Source organism: Microtus pennsylvanicus, chromosome X (assembly GCF_037038515.1).
Source record: "Microtus pennsylvanicus isolate mMicPen1 chromosome X, mMicPen1.hap1, whole genome shotgun sequence".
Classification (NCBI taxonomy): Eukaryota; Metazoa; Chordata; class Mammalia; order Rodentia; family Cricetidae; genus Microtus; species Microtus pennsylvanicus.
The window spans coordinates 86882159-86903233 of NC_134601.1; the positions used below are offsets into that span (position 1 = coordinate 86882159).

At 38.8% G+C, this 21075-nt stretch overlaps 1 protein-coding gene across 1 annotated transcript in view; it reads left to right on the top strand.

The window, feature by feature from the left end:
• Window positions 1–21075, top strand: part of Tex11 (testis expressed 11) — a 277507-nt gene that overhangs the window by 117228 nt on the left and 139204 nt on the right. The window contains exons 13-14 of the mRNA XM_075957716.1: window positions 16635–16786; window positions 20596–20681. Coding sequence (XP_075813831.1) covers window positions 16635–16786; window positions 20596–20681 — 238 coding nt within the window. The remainder of the gene's footprint in view (window positions 1–16634; window positions 16787–20595; window positions 20682–21075) is intronic.

Genomic DNA, 21075 nt, shown 5'->3' on the forward strand with positions numbered 1-21075 from the left:
TCATAGTATGTTATGTGTATATCTGAAAATGTCATAATGAAATCAATTACTTTGGGTAATTAAAATATGCTTTTAATAAAAACAAGCCACAGAGCCAGTCCAGATTCCAGGAGAAAAGATCTCAGCAGGCTGTGAATACCAAGAAGCATAATTCATTGGGAGGATATGTTTAGAAACTAGTTATTACAGTGTGCTAGACACACTAGTCCCACCCCCACTTTGATGTGGGAATTAGAGGGATTTTTGCTACTATTCGAGTTGATTTCCTTCTTCCTTATCCTTTCCCCCAAGTCTGCATCCTCTGCTTGTTATGTAAGCTGAAGCTGATTCCTTCTTGTATTGCTTACAAAACTGTTGGACAGAAAAGCCTGGCTTCAAAATATAAGTGGTCCCTATTGCTTGTTACACAGTGGAGAATCGGATGAATGTTTGCAGTTCTTCTGTTGTTCCTAGGTTCCATTAATTTCTGACTTAATAGACTTTCCTAGGCTGTTTATTTTTAGTTGAGTGAGCTCACTATTCAACTATTTATTGTCTTTTGTTTCTTTTTGGTTTCAATATTCTCATCCCTAATTTTTATTATTCTAATTGCATTTGCTTTTAATTACAGAAATTTTTCAAAGTTTCTAAGCACCGACCATATTTTCCTATTCTCTGGCTCTGCGCTGGATTTATTCTCATATTTATTCTGTTATTTTTCTTGAGATAAATAATAATGAGATGGATGTGATTGTTTATTTTTATGTAATTCTTGGCTGAACACTTGATAAGGCATGGTGTATTTTTCAGTATTGACCCATATTTTCATTTTACAATTCTCAATACAGAGTCAGTATTAAAAACATCAGCAATCTGTTTAGGTCCATTTCAGAAATTGTTGGAGATTCTGTCCTTATCTGAAGCCAAACTATCTGGAACAGTAGAAGATTACTCAGGCCTACCCCCATTCTTTTCCCCCTTCCCACATGGCTAGCTAGCTTAGATGGAGCATGTCTTCTTTTATCGCTGTTCACTGTTTTGTTTTAGGACATGGTCACTCACTGAATCTGGAGCTGGCTGTTTCAGAGCTCAGCAGAACCTCTGAGATCCTCTTGTCTCTGCCAACCCCTCATGTTGGTTGAGGGGGGTTGTAGAGTTGTATACATTTTAGATGCTAACTTCATATTGAATATGTGGTATGAAATATTTCCTCTTACTTTATGGATTATCTTTTCATTTTGTTAAATGTTTCCATTGTTGTATAGAAACACTTTAGATTTACATAATCCTAATTGTTTATTTTTAGTTTTGCTTTTGTCTTTTGTATTTTAAATCGTTGACAAGATTAATGTCAAAAAGCTTGTTCCCTATTTTTTTCTTTTAGATGTTTGATGGCTTCAGGTATTATACTTAAGTCTTTAATACATGTAGGATTATTTTTTTTTGTTTTGTTTTGTTTTTGTGAGACAAGGTTTCTCTGTAGCTTTGGTGCCTGTCCTGGAACTAGCTCTTGTAGACCAGGCTGGCCTCAAATTCACAGAGCTCCGCCTGCCTCTGCCCCCCGAGTCCTGGGATTAAAGGTGTGCACCACCACTGCCCAGCTTTGTAGAATTAATTTTGTGAATAGTGTAAAATAAAGGTGAAATTTCATGATCTTGAATGTGAATATCTATTTCCCAACATCATTTATTGAAGAGACATTTTTTTCTGCTATTTTATAGGTACTCTTACTGAAAAAAATAAGTTTTTTTCTTGGTTTTCAATATTGTGCATTGTTCTGTGTTTCTGTTTTGATGGCAGTATCATACTGTAGCTTTGTAGTATAATTTGAAACCAGGAAGTATGATACCTCTAACTTTGTTTTTTTCTTAAGATTTATTTTCATTCTGTTTGTGTGTATGTGTCTCTGTGGGAATATATGCTACATGTGTACAAATGCTTGAAAAAGCCAGAAGAAGGCATCCTGTTCCCTGGGTCTGGACGTATGGGCAGTTGGGAGCCCCCTGACTTGGGTGCTGAGAACCAAACAATCCTCTTGAAGAGTAGGGATATCTCTTAACTTCTGATTCATTTTTTTAGCCCTGGCTTTTTATTTTTACAATTTTGTTGGTCATTTAGGTTCTTTTGTAGTTTATAAGATTTTAGTATTATTCTATTTCTATAAAAATGATACTAGAATTTTGATAGAGATTACCCTTAATCTGTAGTTTATAGGGGGATAAGCATAAATATGTTAGCACCATTAATTTTTTTAGTTCATGAGAATGATGTTATTTTTTCATTTATTTTAATATTTCACCTTAGTTAAGTTTATTCTTAAATATTTATCTTTTCATGTTATAGTAAATGGAAAATACTTTTTTTACTTGCAAGGTATTTCATTGAGATATAAATAAATGATATAGAGTTTTGTATCTTAAAATTTTACAGAATTTGTTTATTCTAGTGGCTTCTTGTAATGGTTGCTTGTGCAACCATTGAAATTTTAGCTGTAATACTTATGTCTTGGATCCATTTGGGGTTCTTTATACATGATTCAAAGAAAAAGTCCAGTTTCTTTTTTATAATTAAATTTATTTTTTTAAAAACAATCTTTTCTCATTTTACATACCTATCCCAGTTCCCACTCCTTTCCCTCTTTCCTCTCCCCCGACACTTCCTCCACCCCAGCCCTCCATCCACTCCTCAGAGAGGGTAAGACTTCCCAAGTGGAGTCAACAAACTCTGACACATGACTTTGAGGCAGGACCAAGGCCCTTCCCCCTACATCTAGGCTGAGCAAGTTATCCCTCCAAAAAGAATGGATTCTAAAATGCAAAAGTTCAAGCACTAGGGATAAATCCTAGTCCCACTGCCAATGGCCCCACAGACTGCCCAAGCCACACAACTGTCACCCACATTCAGAGGGCCTAGTTTGGTCCTATGCGGGTTCCACCGCTATCAGTTCAGTCAGTGAACTCTCATTAGCACAGGTCAGCTGTTTCTGTGGGTATCCCCATTATGGTCATGACTCATTTTATCACTTTTCTCTCTCTTGGGCTGGTCTCCAGAAGATCAGTCTAGCATTTAGCTGTGGATCTCTGCATCTGCTTCCATTAGTTGCTGGATGAAGGTTCTATGATGACAATTAAGGTAGTCATCAATCTGATGACAAGGGGAGACCAGCTCAGGCACCCTCTCCACTATTGCTGAGGGTCTTAGTTGGGGTCATTCTCATGGATTCCTAAGAATTTCCCTAGTGTCAGGTTTCTTGCTAACCCCATAATAGCTCCCTCAATCAAGATATCTCTTTCCTTACTCTCCCTCTCTGTTCTCCTATCTCAACCATCCCATTCCATCATGTTCTCCTTCTCCCTCCCCGCTTTCCACCCTCTCTTCTCCCCCCCACTCCCATTTTTCTCAGGAGATCTTGTCTATTTTCCCTTCCCAGGGGGATTCATGTATGTCTCTCTTAGGGTTCTCCTTGTTACCTAGCTTCTCTGGGGTTGTAGACTGTAGGCTGGTTATCCTTTGCTTTACGTCTAATATCCACTTATGCATGAGTATGTAACATGTTTGTCTTTCTGGGTCTTAGTTACCTCATTCAGGATGTTTTTTTCCAGTTCCATTCATTTGCATGCCAGTATCAAGATGTCATTGTTTTTTACTGCTGAGTAGTACTCCTTTTTGTAAATGTAACACATTTTCTTTATCCATTCTTCATATGAGGGACATCTAGGTTGTTTCCAGGTTCTGACTATTACAAATAATGCTGCTATCAATGCAGTTGAACTAATGTCCTTGTACTGTGAGTGAGCATCCTTTCAGTATATGCCCAAGAGTGGTATTGTTGGGTCTTGAGGTAGATTGATTCCCAATTTTCTGAACAACTGCCATACTGATTTCCAAAGTGGCTGTACAAGTTTGCACTCCCACCAGTAATGGAGGAGTGTTCTCCTTATTCTGCATCCTCTCCAGCATAAGCTATCATTGGTGTTTTTAATCTTAGCCATTCTGATAGGTGTAGGATGGTATCTCAGAGTCGGTTTGCTTTGCATGTCCTTGATGACTAAGGATGTTGAGCAATTCCTTAAGTGTCTTTTGGCCATTTGCAATTCTTCTGTTGAGAATTCTCTTTTTAGGTCTGTACCCCATTTTTTGATTGGATTATTTGGTATTTGGATATTTAGTTTCTTGAGTTCTTTATATATTTTGGAGATTAGTCCTCAGTCTGATGTGGGGTTAGTGAAGATCTTTTCCCATTCTGTCGGGTGCTATTTCGTCTTATTGATTGTGTCCTTTGCCTTACAGAAGCTTCTAAGTTTCAGGAGGTCCCATTTATTAATTATTGCTCTCAGTATTTGTGCTACTGGTGTTATATTTAGGAAGTGGTCTCCTGTGCCCATGTGTTCAAGACTACTTCCCACTTTCTCTTCAATGAGGTTCAGTGTGGCTAGATTTATGTTGAGGTCTTTGATCCATTTGGACTTGACTTTTGTGGAGGGCGTAGATATGGATCTATTTGCGTTCTTCTACATGTCAACATCCACTTATGCCAGCATCATTTGTTGAAGATGCTTTTTTCCATTGTATAATTTTAGCTTCTTTATCAAAATCATGTGTTCATAGGTGTGTGGATTAATATCAGGCTCTTAATTCGATTCCATTGGTTCACCTGTCTGTTATTATGCCAATATCAAGCTGTTTTCATCATTATAGCTCTATAGTAGAGCTTGATGTCAGGGATGGTGATGCCTCTGAAGGTTCCTTTATTGTACAGGATTGTTTTGGCTATCCTGGGTTTTTTGTTTTTCCATATGAAGTTGATTATTGTTCTTTCAAGGTCTGTGAAGAATTGTGTTGGGATTTTTTTTGGAGATTTCATTGGAATCTATAGATTGCTTTTTAATAGGACTGCCATTTTTATTATATTTATCCTACCTATTTAATAGCATGGGAAATCTTTCCATTTTCTGATATCTTTTCAATTTCTTTCTTCAAAGACTTAAAGTTCTTTTCATACAAGTCTTTTGCTGCTTTGGTTAGCATTACAGCAAGATATTTTATATTATTTGTGGCTATTGGTTTTGTTTGTTTGTTTGTTTTGTTTTAGTTTTGGTTTTGGTTTTTTGAGACAGGATTTCTCAGTGTAGCTTTGGCTGTCCTGGAATTCTTTCTGTAGACTAGGCTGGCCTCGAACTCACAGAGATCCATCTGCCTCTGCCTCCCACGTGCTGGGATTAAAGACATGCACCACCCACTGACTGGCCCGTAAAGGGTGATGGTTCTCTGACTTCTCTCTTGGCTCTTTTATCATTTGTATATAGGAGGGCTACTGATTTTTTTTGAGTTGATCTTATATCCTGTCACATTACTGAAGGAATTCCCTGGTAGAATTTTTGGGGTTGCTTATATATACTATCATATCATCTGCAAATAATGAAAGTTTGACTTCTTTCTTTCTAATTTGTATTCCGTTGATCTCCTTTTGTTGTCTTATTGTTCTAGCTGGAACTTTGAATGCTATATTGAATAGATATGGAGAGAGTGGACAGACTTGCCTTGTTCTTGATCTTAGTGGAATAGCTTTGAGTTTCTCTCTATTTTAATTTGATGTTGGCTGCCAGCTTGCTGTATTTTGCTTTTATAATGTTTAGGCACATTCCTTATATCCCTGCACTCTCCAAGACCTTTATCATGAAGGGAGGTTGTATTTTGTCAAATGCTTTTTCAGCATCTAATGAGATAATCATATGGTTTTTTCTCTCAGTTTATTTACATTGTGGATTACATTGACTGATTTTTGTATGTTGAACCAGCCCTGCATCACTGAGATGAAGCCTATTTGATAATGGTGGATGATTTTTTTGATGTGTTCTTGGATTTGGTTTGCCAGTATTTTGAGTATTTTTGCATCAATATTCATGAGAGAGATTGGTCTGTAATTCTCTTTCTTGGTAGAGTCTTTGTGTGGCTTGGGTATCAGGGTAACTGTAGCCTCATAAAAGGAGTTTAGCAGTGTCCCTTATGTTTCTATTGTGTGGAATAATTTGAGAAGTATAGGTATTAGCTCTTCTTTGAAGTTCTGGTAGAATTCTGTACTGAAACCATGTGGTCCTGGGCTGCTTTTGGTTGACTGCTTTTGATGACTGCTTCTATTTCCTTAGGGCTATAGGTCTATTTAAATAGTTTTTCTAGTCTTGATTTAGTTTTTGGTATGTAATATCTATCCAGAAAATTATCCATTTCTTTTACTTTTTCCAGTTTTGTAGAGTACCAGTTTTTGAAGTTTGACCTAATGATTCTTTGTATTTCCTCAGTGTATGTTATTATGTCTGCCTTTTCATTTCTGATTTTGTTAATTTGGATATTCTCTACCTGCCTTCTGGTTAATTTGGATAAGGATTCGTCTATCTTGTTGATATTCTCGAAGAACCAACTCTTTGTTTCATTGGTTCTTTGTATTGTTTTCTTTGTTTCTATTTTATTAATTTCAGTCCTCAATTTGATTATTTCCTGTTGTCTAACTCTCCTGAATAAGTGAACTTCTTTTTGTTCTAGAGCATTCAGATGTGCGGTTACGTCTCTTATGTGTGATTTCTCCATTTTCTTTATGTAGGCACTTAGTTCTATGAACTTTCCTCTTAGCACTGATTTCATAGTGTCCCATAGATTTGGGTATGTTGTGCATTCATTTTCACTGGTTTCTAGGAAGACTTTAATTTCTCTCTTTATTTCTTCCTTGATCCAGGGATGATTCACTTGAGCATTGTTCAGTTTCCATGAGTTTGTAGACTATCTGCAATTAGTGTTGTTGTTGAATTCTAACTTTAAACCATGATGATTCAATAAGATACAGGGGCTTATTCCATTTTTTTTGATGTTTGCTTTGTTACCAGTATGTGGTCAATTTTAGAGAAGGTTCCATGAGGTGCTGAGAAGAAGCTATATTCTTTTGTGTTTGGGTGAAATGTTCTGTAGATATCTGTTATGCCCATTTAAGTCATGACATCTGTTAGCTCTCTTATTTCTCTATTAAATTTCTGTCTGGTTGACCTGTCCATTGGTGAGAGTGGGGTGCTGAAGTCTCCTACTATTAGTGTGTGGGCTTTGATGTGCGATTTAAGTTTTAGTAATGTCTCTTTTACATATATGGGTGCTCTTGTATTTGGGGCATAGATGTTCAAAATTGAGACTTCATCTTAATGGATTTCTCTGTGTTGAGTATGAAGTGTCCTTCTCCACCTCTTTTGATTGATTTTAGTTTGAAGTCTATTTTGTTAGATATTAGGATAACTGCACCCATCCACTTTTTTCTTAGGTTCATTTGATTGGAAAATATTTTTCAAACCCTTAACTCTGAGGTAATGTCTGTTTTTGAGGTTGAGGTGTGTTTCTCGTATGCAGCAGAATAGATGGGTCCTGTTTTTGTATCCGTTCTCTTAGCCTGTGTCTTTTTATAGGTGAATTGAGTCCATTGATATTAAGAGATATTAATGACCAGTGATTGCTAAGTCCTGTTATTTTTAGATGGTAGTGTGTGTGTGTGTGTTTTCCTTATTTGAGGTTTGCTGGTATTAGATTATCTATTGCCTGTGTTTTTGTGGGTGCAGTTAGCTTCCTTGGGTTGGAGTTTTTCTTCTAGTACTTTCTATAAGGCTGAATTTGTGGATAGGTATTGTTTAAATCTGGTTTTATCATGGAATATCTTGTTTTCTTTGTCTATATTGATTGAAATAGTTACTGGGTATAGTAGTCTGGACTTGCATCTGTGATCTCTTAGTGTCTACATCACATCTGTCCAGGACCTTCCGGCTTTCAGAGTTGCCATTGAGAATTTGGGTGTAATTCTGATTGGTCTGCCTTTATATGTTATTCTTCCTTTATTCTGTACATTTACTGTTTTGATTATTATATGGCAAGGGGTCTTTTTTTCCTGGTCTAGTCTATTTGGTGTTCTGCAAGCTTCTTGTATGTTCATAGGGTTATCCTTCTACAGGTTGGGAAAGTTTTCCTCTATGATTTTGTTGAATATATTTTCTGTGCCTTTAAGGTAGACGACTTCTTCTTCTAACCCTATTATTCTTAGATTTGGTCTTTTCATGGTGTCCCAGATTTCCTGGATGTTTTGTGCTAAATATTAGTAGGATTTAACATTTTCTTTGAATGATGAATCTATTTCCTCTATAAGTATCTTCAACACCTAACTCTCTTCCATCTCTTGTAACCTGTTGGTTATACTTGCATCTGTAGTTCTTGTTTGTTTACCCAGATTTTCCATTTTCAAAATTCCCTCGGTTTGTGTTTTCTTTGTTGACTCTATTTCACTTTTCAAGTCTTGAACTGTTTGAACTATTTGCTTCACCTGTTTGATTGGTTTTTTTTCTTGATTTTCTTGGCTTTCTTTAAGAGATTTATTTTTTTATTTTTTTTTAAAATTTTTTATTAATTTATTTATTTATTAAAGATTTCTGTCTCTTCCCCGCCACCGCCTCCCATTTCCCTCCCCCTCCCCCAATTAAGTCTCCCCCCAGCCCGAAAAGCAATCAGGGTTCCCTGTCCTGTGGGAAGTCCAAGGAACCCCCACCTCCATCCAGGTCTAGTAAGTTGAGCATCCTAACTGCCTAGGCTCCCACAAAGCCAGTGGGTGCAGTAGGATCAGAAACCCATTGCCATTGTTCTTGAGTTCTCAGTAGTCCTCATTGTCCGCTATGTTCAGAGAGTCCGGATTTATCCCAGGCTTTTCCAGACCCAGGCCAGCTGGCCTTGGTGAGTTCCCAATAGAACATCCCCATTGTCTCAGTGTGTGGGTGCACCCCTCGCGGTCCTGAGTTCCATGCTCGTGCTCTCTCTCCTTCTGCTCCTGATTTGGACCTTGAGATTTCAGTCCTGTGCTCCAATTTGGGTCTCTGTCTCTGTCTCCTTTCATCTCTTGCTGAAGGTTAATATTCAGGAGGATGCCTATATGTTTTTCTTTGGGTTCTCCTTATTTAGCTTCTCTAGGATCACTAATTATAGGCTCAATGTCCTTGGTTTATGGCTAGAAACCAAATATGATTGAGTACATCCCATGTTCCTCTTTTTGGGTCTGGCTTACCTCACTCAGGATAGTGTTTTCTATTTCCATCCATTTGTATGCAAAATTCAAGAAGTCCTTGTTTTTTATTGCTGAGTAGTACTCTAATATGTATAAATTCCATACTTTCTTCATCCATTCTTCCGTTGAAGGGCATCTAGGTTGTTTCCAGGTTCTGGCTATCACAAACAATGCTGCTATGAACATTGTAGAGCATATACTTTTGTTGTATGATAAGGCCTCTCTTGGGTATATTCCCAAGAGTGGTATTGCTGGGTCCAGGGGTAAGTTGATCCCGAATTTCCTGAGAAACCGCCATACTGCCTTCCAAAGTGGTTGCACAAGTTTGCATTCCCACCAGCAATGGATGAGTGTACCCCTTTCTCCACAACCTCTCCAACAAAGGCTATCATTGATGTTTTTGATTTTAGCCATTCTGACCGGTGTAAGATGGTATCTTAAAGTTGTCTTGATTTGCATTTCCCTGATCGCTAAGGAAGTTGAGCATGACCTTAAGTGTCTTTTGGCCATTTGAAGTTCTTCTGTTGAGAATTCTCTGTTCAGCTCAATGCCCCATTTTATAATTGGGTTGATTAGCCTTTTACGGTCTAGTTTCTTGAGTTCTTTATATATTTTGGAGATCAGACCTTTGTCAGTTGCGGGGTTGGTGAAGATCTTCTCCCAGTTGGTGGGTTGCCTTTGTGTCTTAGCGACAGTGTCCTTTGCTTTACAGAAGCTTCTCAGTCTCAGGAGGTCCCATTTATTCAATGAGGTCCTTAATGTCTGTGCTGCTGGGGTTATATGTAAGAAGTGGTCTCCTGTGCCCATGTGTTGTAGAGTACTTCCCACTTTCTCTTCTATCAGGTTCACTGTGTTCAGACTGATATTGAGGTCTTTAATCCATTTGGACTTGAGTTTTGTGCATGGTGATAGATATGGATCTATTTTCATTCTTCTACAGGTTGACATCCAGTTTTGCCAGCACAATTTGTTGAAGATGCTCTCTTTTTTCCATTGTATACTTTTAGCTCCTTTATCGAAAATCAGGTGTTCATAGGTTTGTGGGTTAATGTCAGGGTCTTCTATTCGATTCCATTGGTCGACTTCTCTGTTTTTATGCCAATACCAAGCTGTTTTCAATAATGTAGCTCTGTAGTAGAGTTTGAAGTCAGGGATGGTAATGCCTCCAGACGCTCCTTTGTTGTATAAGATTGTTTTGGCTATCCTGGGTTTTTTGTTTTTCCATATAAAGTTGATTATTGTCTTCTCCAGATCTGTGAAGAATTTTGATGGGATTTTTATGGGGATTGCATTGAATCTATAGATTGCTTTTGGTAGAATTGCCATTTTTACTATGTTGATCCTCCCAATCCAGGAGCAAGGAAGATCTTTCCATTTTCTGGTGTCCTCTTCAATTTCTTTCTTCAAAGACTTAAAGTTCTTGTCAAATAGATCTTTCACATCCTTGGTCAGAGTTACCCCAAGATATTTTATGCTATTTGTGGCTATCGTGAAAGGTGATGCTTCTCTAATTTCCCTCTCTGTTTCCTTATCCTTAGTGTATAGGAAGGCCACTGATTTTTTGGAGTTGATCTTGTATCCTGCCACATTACTAAAGGTGTTTATCAGCTGTAGGAGTTCTTTGGTAGAGTTTTTGGGGTCGCTTATGTATACTATCATATCATCTGCAAATAACGAGAGCTTAACTTCTTCTTTTCCGATACGAATCCCCTTGATCCCTTTATGTTGTCTTATTGCTATTGCTAGAACTTCAAGCACTATATTGAAGAGGTATGGAGAGAGTGGACAGCCTTGTCGTGTTCCTGATTTTAGTGGGATGGCTTTGAGTTTTTCTCCATTTAATTTAATGTTAGCTGACGGCTTGCTGTAAATAGCTTTTATTATATTTAGGTATGACCCTTGTATCCCTAATCTCTCCAAGACTTTTATCATAAAGGGGTGTTGAATTTTGTCAAATGCTTTTTCAGCATCTAATGAAATGATCATATGGTTTTTTTTCTTTCAGTTTATTTATATGGTGGATTACATTGATAGATTTGCGTATGTTGAACCAGCCCTACATCTCTGGGATGAAGCCTACTTGATCATAATGGATAATTTTTCTAATGTGTTCTTGGATTCGGTTTGCCAGTATTTTATTGAGAATTTTTGCGTCGATATTCATGAGTGAGATCGGCCTGTAATTTTCTTTCTTGGTTGGGTCTTTGTGTGGTTTTGGTATCAGGGTAACTGTAGCTTCATAAAAGGAATTTGGCAATGACTCTTCTATTTCTATATTGTGAAATACATTAAGGAGTATAGGTATTAGCTCTTCTTGGAAGTTCTGGTAGAATTCTGCATTGAAACCATCTGGTCCTGGGCTTTTTTTGGAAGGTAGATTTTTGATAACGGTTTCTAGCTCTTCGCGACTAACAGGTCTATTTAGATCGTTCACCCGGTCTTGGTTTAGCTTTGGTATGTGGTACTTATCTAAAAAAGTGTCCATTTCTTTTGCATTTTCTAGTTTTGTGGCATACAGGCTTTTGTAGTAAGATCTAATGAGTTTCTGAATTTCCTCTGTGTCTGTGGTTATGTCCCCCTTTTCATTTCTGATCTTATTTATTTGCGTGTTCTCTCTCTGTCGTTTAATTAGTTTGGATAGGGGTTTGTCGATCTTGTTGATTTTCTCCAAGAACCAACTTTTTGTTTCATTGATTCTTTGGACTGTTTTCTGCGTTTCTATTTTGTTGATTTCCGCCCTCAGTTTGATTATTTCCAGTCTTCTACTCCTCCTGGGCGCATCTGCTTCTTTTTTTTCTAAAGCTTTCAGGTGTGCTGTTAAGTCTCCGATGTATGCTTTCTCTGTTTTCTTTAAGTGGGCACTTAGTGCTATGAACTTTCCTCTTAGCACTGCTTTCATAGTGTCCCATAGGTTTGAGTATGTTGTCCCTTTATTTTCATTAAATTCAAGGAAGACTTTAATTTCTTTCTTGATTTCTTCCTTGACCCAGGTGTGGTTCAGTAGTTGACTGTTCAGTTTCCATGAGTTTGTCGGCTTTCTGGAGGTAGGATTGTTGTTGAATTCTAACTTTAATCCGTGGTGATCTGATAAGACACAGGTGGACACTGATATTTTTTTGTATCTGTGGAGGTTTCCTTTGTTTCCGAGTATGTGGTCAATTTTTGAGAAGGTTCCATGGGCTGCAGAGAAGAAGGCATATTCTTTCCTATTTGGGTGGAATGTTCTATAGATGTCTGTTAAGTCCATTTGCTTCATTACCTCCAGTAGTTCTCTTACTTCTCTATTAGGTTTCTGTCTGATTGACCTGTCCATTGCTGAGAGAGGTGTATTGAAGTCTCCTACTACTAGTGTGTGTGGTTTGATGTCTCCCTTGAGTTTTAGTAATATTTCTTTTACATACGTGGGTGCTTTTATATTAGGGGCGTAAATATTCAGGATTGAGACTTCATCCTGACAAATTGTTCCTGTTATGAGTATAAAGTGTCCATCTTGATCTCTTCTGATTGATTTTAGTTTGAAGTCAGTTTTGTTAGAAATTAATATGGCCACACCTGCTTTTTTCTTAGGACCATTTGCTTGAAAGATCTTTTCCCAGCCCTTTACTCTGAGTAGATGCCTGTCTTTGTGGTTGAGATGTGTTTCTTGTAAACAGCAGAATGTTGGATCCTGTTTTCGTATCCAATCTCTTAGCCTGTGCCTTTTTATAGGTGAATTGAGACCATTAATATTAAGTGATATTAATGACCAGTGGTTGTTTATGCCAGATATTCTTATTGTTTTTGGAAGTAGAATTTGTGTGTCTCCCTTCTTTGAGTTGTGCTAGTGAAGGGTCGCTAGATGCCTGAGTTATTGTAAGCAGTGTTGGCAATGTTGGATTCCTTGGGTTGCGATTTTCCTTCTATTACTTTCTGTAGGGCTGGATTCGTGGCTACGTATTGTTTAAATTTGTTTTTACCCTGGAATGTCTTGATTTCTCCATTTATAGTGAACGAAAGCTTGGCTGGGTATAGTAGTCTGGGCTTGCATCCATGGTCTCTTAGCTTCTGCAGTACTTCTATCCAGGACCTTCTGGCTTTCATTGTTTCCATAGAGAAATCAGGTGTAAGTCTGATCGGTTTACCTTTATAAGTTACTTGGCCTTTTTCCTTTGCAGCTCTTAGTATTCTTTCTTTAACCTGTATATTTTGTGTTTTGATTATTATATGGCGAGGGGATGTTTTCCTTTGATCCAGTCTGTTTGGTGTTCTGTATGCTTCTTGAATATTCAAAGGAATATCTTTCTTTATGTTGGGAAAGTTTTCTTCCATAATTTTGTTCAAAATATTTTCTGGGCCTTTGAGCTGTGACTCTTCTCCTTCTTCTATTCCTATTATTCTTAGATTTGGTCTTTTCATTGTGTCCCATATTTCCTGAATGTTTTGTGATGAGAATTTGTTGGCTTTGCAGTTTTCTTTGATCAGAGCGTTTATTTTCTCTATGGTGTCCGCAGAATCTGAGATTCTTTCTTCTATTTCTTGTATTCTATTGATTATGCTTGTTTCTGTAGGCTCTGCTCGTTGACCTAGATTTTCCATATCCAGCTGGTCCTCAGTTTGTGTTTTCTTCCTTGCTTCCATTTCAGTTTTCAATTCTTGAACTGTTTCCATTACCTGTTTGATCGTTCTTTCTTGGTTTCCCAGGGTATTATGTATGTATTTACTCATTTCTTCAAATTTTTGGTTATACTTCTCATCCATTTCTATAAGGGCATTTTTCACATGTTGTTTAAGGGACTCTACAGCTTTCATAAAGTCAATTTTTTCCACTTCTTCTGTGTTATGGTGTTGGAGACCTTCTGTTGTAAGATCGTTGGGTTCTGGTGTTTTCATGTTGTTTTTCAGAGTATTGGGTGAATTCTTTCCTTGGCGCCTGCCCATCTCCTCCTATCGATGCTATCTAAGGGGTCTTTTAAAACTGGTTCAGGTTCCCCTGCTGGCCAGGGGCTCCTCTTACAAAATGCCCTTGCTCTGTTTCCTGGTTCCTGCCAGGGGCCAAGATCCTTCTCACCCCTCAGAAAGGTCTTTAGGAATAGGACCCGGCTCCTCCTTTGCCAGGGACCTCCCCAACCGAAGGCCTACCTCTTTGGTTTAATTGTAGTGGGGCGATCTGTTCTTGGTGTTGCGCGCGGTCCCTGCAGCCTGCTTCTGCTGCTGGGACGGTTCCCGCCGCCAGCAGCCTGTGTCCTCTGCTGCAGCTCTGGTCCCAGTGGGTCTCCGCCGGCTGCGCTGGGCGTCCTCCGGCCGCGTTCCGCCGCCCGGTGTTCCGGCCGCGTTCCGCCGCCCGGTGTTCCGGCCGCGTTCCGCCGCCCGGTGTTCCGGCCGCGTTCCGCCGCCCGGTGTTCCGGCCGCGTTCCGCCGCCCGGTGTTCCGGCCGCGTTCCGCCGCCCCGTGTCTTTAAGAGATTTATTGATTTGATTCAATTTCTTGTTTGTCTTTTCCTCCATTTCTTTAAGGGATTTTTTTCATTTCCTCTTTTAAGGTCTCTATCATCTTCATAAAGTTATACTTAAGGTCATTTTCTTCTGTGTCTTCTGGGTTAGGATGTTCTTGTCTTCCTGTTATAGGATCACTAGGTTTTGGTGGTGCCATATTGCTCTTTATGTTGTTGAATGTGTTCTTACACTTCCGTCTGCCCATCTCTTCCTCTAGTGGGTGCAAGTGGGGCCTGTGCCTCAGAGTCTCTCTTCCTCCAATTGGTGAAGGTGGCCCTGTGGCTTAGGTGGACACTCTTCTTCCAGGTGCAGGCAGGTTTGTGCCTCTAGTGGATGCTAATAAGGTTTTGGGGCTCTTCCAGGTATAGGTGGGGCCAAGGCTCCCTCCAGGGGCAGTCAGGGCCAAGACTCTGGTGGTCACAGATGCTCTCCAGGGGCAGTCTGGGCCATGACTCCAGTGGTCACAAATGAGGTAGGGGGAATAAGGTTGCACCTGTGAGGATGCTGCTCCAGAGTCTCTGGGGTTTGGTGGGTGGAGTTGAGGCATGGGTTGTTTCTCCCAGGGCTTGAGCTCAGAGAGCAGAGCTCTCCAACTGGGTACCCAGCAGACACTCACATTTCTAGGGGCAGTATGTGCCAAGGCTCCGGTTGGCACAGATGCGGTAGAGGATGGGGAAGTTACTCCGGGATCTCTAGGGTTTGGTAAGTAGGGATGGGGCATGGGATGTGCTTCCTGGGGCTAGGGCACAGAGAGCAGAGCCCTCCAACCAGGAACCCAGACACTCACCTCTCTGGGGGCAGTCTGGGCAAAACTCCGGTAGGTGCAGTTACGGTGGAGGATGGTCCATGTGTCGAGAAATACTTCTGTAATTCTAAATTTGCTCAGTTAATCAGTAAAGATGGAAAGGACTTATCTTGAATGAAAACACCACCAGGGTCATAGATGGCCTAAGCCAGAACAGCAACCTTGTTACTACTTGTACTCTGGGGTCCTGGCACCCATGATGCTGAGCCTTGGGCGAAAGAGCTACCTTAGATTGGCCCACAGAGCGAGTTGAGCAGGAGGGTCAACTCAATTTCTTTTGGATGTGAAAATTTCCTTATTTTTTTCATCATTTGTTAAAAGACTTATTTCACCATTAAATGGTTGTAGAACCTTCATCAAAAATCATTTGGCTATATGCCAAGGTTTACTTCTGTGTTCTCTGTTTTATTTCATTGGCTTATCTGTATGTATTTATGCCAGTTCCATACATTTTGGTTGCTGTATCTTTGTAATAAGTTTTAACATTAGAAAGCATGAGTTTTCCAACTTTTGTCTTTGTTTTCATATTTTTGCGATTATTTCAGGGCCTTTGAAATTCTGTATGAATTTTATGATACATATTTTAATTTCTCAAAAAGAGATACTATCTCAAAAATTTGTTAGTATTTCAATAGGTATTACATTAAATATTTAGAATATGTTGAGAGTATTCACATTTTAATAATATTAAAAACCAGACATAGGGGCTTATGTTTGGACTCCTATCCCTTGGAAAGCCAAGACAAGAGGATTCCTAGAAGTTTAAGACTTGGCTACATAATAAGTTCAAGGCAAACTTGGGCTACAGAGTGAGAACTTTTCTTGAAAAAAAAAACCCAAATAAACAAAACGATAAAATGTTGGGCTGGCAATATGGCTCAATAGTAATTATGCCCACCTCCAAGCTTGAGGACCTAAGCCCCATTTCTGGGACCTACATGATGGAAGGAAAGAATCCGTTTTCATAATTTGTTGTCTGCCCTCTACATGCATTCCCTGATATGGATACATATTCTCATTCTCTCTCTCTCTCTCTCTCTCTCTCTCTCTCTCTCTCTCTCTCTCTCTCCCTCCCTCCCTCCCTCCCTCCCTCCCTCCCTCCCTCCCTCCCTCCTCACACACACACGTAATAAAAATTTGAAGAAAATATTGCTATAATTAAATGATCTATTATTGACAAATAGGCATTTGATGGCATCAACTATCAACTAAGCTTGTTTTGGCTGACATTGAAATTATTTTAATCCCATTAATCAAAAAACCAGTTCTGTTTATACTGCTTAAAATTATGTCTTTTGGACAGAGATTCTGTTGGGTTTTCTTTTCTGAGGATCATCTCTGATCATTTTAAGTTGGCAGAAGATAGTAGGAAAGTTGAATTGTTCTGCATCGACATGCTTTTACAGAAAGATCAAGTCCTGATTGCTGAAGAGAAGATTAAAGAAATCCTTAGAGGTCGGTAAGATTCTGCATTTCCTAAAAGTTGTTAATGTGCTTATTATTTTAAGATAAATGTCAGAGCAATGGCAAAATCCTCAGGGTTTTCACATTTTTTTCTTTCTCCTTAATGTTTTTCAACAACAGTGTAACTATCTAGAGGTCACAAGTTTGGTGTGCTATAATGAACAGCTAAGCAAAAATGACAAAACATCTTCAAAATAAAGACAAACCTCTGATATTAAAGTCCATCTGTAGTAGAAAATTGTGAGGTTTATAAACCCAAGTTCATGTTTCTTATCTGAGCTCGAATTAGCTATGTGCATTTGGACCAGTCAGTATCTCTGTACTCTGGCTTTTCAGCTGTGAAGTGAATATTGTGAACAGAATTCTTGCTTTTAAAGCTCTTTACCAACATCATTATTTTGATACAGTCTTACACAAACTCCACCCAGATAAAACATTTGATTTTCTGTACTTAAAGCAGAGATATAGAACCAACTCTGCTCAACATTGTCCTATCTACTCTCTGCACAACAGCTATACCTTAAAGTATACAGATGATAGAACCTCTTTCTTGAAAGATTCTCTGCCTGACCTCATCTTTCCATCAGTAGTGATAGTCACTAAATGTTAAGAATGAGGTCTGTTCTGAGTGGTGGCATTTAGGGTGATGTGTTGCTTCTATCATATTTTACTGCATTGCTTAAATTTGCATGTTTTCATAAAAGCAAAGACAGTAGTAGTTTCTGAAAGGATCATCAGATGTTAAGAGCTTTTTGAATTCTATTTCCTATGAAATATATTTTTCTAATGATACCCTTTCTCCAGATCTTCATTAAGAATTCAATTACTTTTTGGATCCCTTTTGATAATCTTGGTTATCTGGTTTTCTGGCCCTTGGCATTTCTTTTAATTTGTTTATTTTACATCCTGAGACTGCAGTTTTTTCTTCCTCCCAGTGTTTACTCCTACCTCCCCTCTTTCCCCTGTTCACTCCTCCTCCTTTCACACTTCCTATGGATAGCAACAAAACATGGCATATCAAGTTGTAGAAAGACTAAACAGCTTGCCTTGTAATTAAGGCTGAGCAAGGTGATCCAGTATTAGGAGTAGGGTCCCAAAAGTTGGCAGAAGAGTCAGAGACATTCCCTGCTCCCACTGTTAAGAGTCCCACAAGAAGACCAAGCTACACAACTGTCACATATATGCAGTGGGCATAGGTCAGCCCCATACAGGCTTCCTGGTTTTCAGTCTCTGTGAGCTCCTATGAGCCTAGGTTAGTCGTTTCTGTGGGTTTTCTTGTGATGCCCTTGACCCCCCTGGCTCCTATAATCCTTTCTCTCTTCAGCAGGATTCCCCAAACTCAGCCTACTTTGACTGGGTCTCTGTATCTGTTTCCATCAGTTGCTGGACGAAGCTTCTCTGATGACAGTTGGGCTAGGCACCAATCTATGAGTACAGCAGTCTATCGTTAGGCATCATCACACTTAACTTTTTGTCAGTTATGTTTGTTTCTATCCTAGGTCTCTGGGTCCTGGCACTACAGGCAGCGTCAGGGGTGGCTTCACTCACATGGTATGGGTCTGAGGCTGGACCAGTTATTGGTTGGCCACTCCTATAATCTTTGCGCCACTTTGACCCCAGCACATCCCTTAAGCAGGGCAGACTGTAGGTTGAAGATTAGGTGACTGGATCGGGGTCCCAGTCCATCCACTATAAGTCTCGCCTCATCACGGAAGATGGCCAGTTCAGGCTACTTCTCCACTATTGCTAGTAATCTTAGCTGGGTCATCTCTGTAGATTCCTGGGAGTTTCTCTTGCAACAGGTTTCTACCTGACCCCAAAATGCCCCCCCCCTTTCCAGTCGGCTGGCCCTTGGCATTTTAATGATATCTTATTACAAATAGAAAAGATTCATAAGTTAACCTGACTATATGGGAGGAAGAACTATAATTGTTCTTTTTCAGAGGTTAGTCTCTGGAAATAATATGTAGCTACAGAAATAAAAGAATTAGGAAATTATATATATATATATATATATATATATATATATATATACATACATATGAGAAAGAGAGAATCTCTCCCCTCACCCTGTGTTACAGAGGTTAGAGCCTGACCTCAGGTGTCATTCCTCTAGAGCCGTCCACCTTATCTTTTAAGATAAGGTTTCACTGGGATCTGGGATTTTTAAAATTCAGCTAGACTGACTCAGTAGGACCTCGATTTGCTAATTCAATTAGATTCCTAAACTCCAAGGAGCCTTCTATCTCTGCCTCCTCAGTACTGGGGTTCCAAATACATGCTACCACACCTGGCTCGTTATGTGGGTGTGGAGCTCCAAACTCGGGTCCTCATGCCTGCACGGCACAGCCAGTTGAACACTTCACTAACTGAGCTATTTCCTTAGCCCCAGACAAGTTATGTATTTCAGAAATAGCGCCTTGCTGTGTTTCTCATCCTGTGCTCCTGTGAATCTGCTCCCTCAGCCTCCCAACTAGCTGGGAGTCTAAGCGTTTTGCTTACTGCAATAAAGTGATAGTACCATAAAATGCAGTAGTTAGTTTCTTGGTGATGTTGACCTTCAATGGTCAAGGAAAGGTTAAATTTTACATAAGAGAACTAGAAAGTTAGACATTTATTTATATTTTATGTTTTTATATGTGTATGTACATGTATGTGGAGGGGGTGTGCACACCCTCATGTCCAGAGTGCAACCTGAGGTATTTTTCCTCAGGAACTGTCTACCTTATCTAATCAGCTCAGAGTGAACTGAGTAAACTAGACCGCCATAGCAGTGAGCCACAGTGATCCACTTTTATCCTCCTCTCCAGCACAAGAATAACGAACATGTGCTGCCATGCTTGACGTTTTACATGAGTTCTGGGAATTAAACTCTGCTCCTTATTCTTACAGAGCAAGCAGTTTACTGATTGAGCTATTTCCCTAGCCCTAGACTGCATGTTTAAAGAAAGGAAATTGTTAGCTAACTAAAAAATGTTGATTTTACAGAATAATTCATTTTCAAAAAATTTCAGTTAGAGTTTACACATATAATCAAAGTATTATAATCTTTTAAGGAGACATATTAAGTAGCTGGTTACTCTTACATAAATGTTTTTAAGCCATGAAACAAGCTACATTTGCTGATTCCATTGGTGAGCCCAAGAGTATTAGTGTTCTAATGAAGACATTTTCAGAAATTGATGGTTTGTGTCCAAAGGGCGATGAGAAAGGGGTATAGAATTCTATTGCAGTTTAAACTTAACCTTAACGTGCTAATGTATTTGAATCCTGTAAATGTCTAGGTCAGAAATAATCAGGCCCAAGTTACAATTTAAATGAATAAAGTTTATCTGTAAACGTGGTCTTAAAGTACTTTTTAAAAGCTTTAAGGTATAATTGGCCTTTCTTGTGAACTTGATCTGATCTTTTTCTGTATAATAGTATGAGCAGTTCTTATTAATGATTTCTGACATTGCTGTCTGCTCATTCACAATAACCTTATTAGGGCACCAGATGATAATCTAATTTGGAACATAAAAAATAAGTTAAAAAGAGACTAAGCTGGAAACCTATCACAGACTGTTGGAAGAATTACACTGATTCTAGCAAACTCTGATTGTATTATATAATCAATTTTAGCGGTAAACCTAAAATTGAAGGTGAAAGCCTGTGTGATTGCTTTTATAGACATTACTTAAAGATTAAGTACAGTTATAAGATTAAGTGTCCTGTGAAAATAGTTAGCATTCTTTGTTTAATGCAATGGATCTAGGTTCTTCTCAGAACTTGGTTTTTGTTTTGTTTTGTTTCGTTTTCAGGTCACCAAACAAGAAGTCAACTGACAAGGGATCTAGTAAATTGGTTACACAACATTCTGTGGGAAAAAGCTGCCAGAAGTTTTAAGGTTTGGGAATACTCTTTCATTCACTGTATTTTTCTCCTCTGCAACAAATAAAACACAATGTTCAGTATAAAAATCAGAGAAGAGCAGATGAGTGATACAACACTTCTGGAGCATCTGTAAGACCCTAGAGTCTATGCCTATTACTACATAAGCAAATAAACAGGCAAACAAAAATTTAATAATCTCTATTTTTAGACATGTCTATGTAGTAAATATTCACAATGCAGAATGTCAATGGATATTGTGTGAACGTTTATTCAAAAATAGTAAGACATGATTCTTCTCCATTGTGAACTTTTGTAAAGGCATCACTGATAGGAAAGTAATTTGATGTGAAAGGCAAGAAAGTTGGGTGGTGGTGGTGATGGTTATTCCTTTAAAGTATTGGTGCATT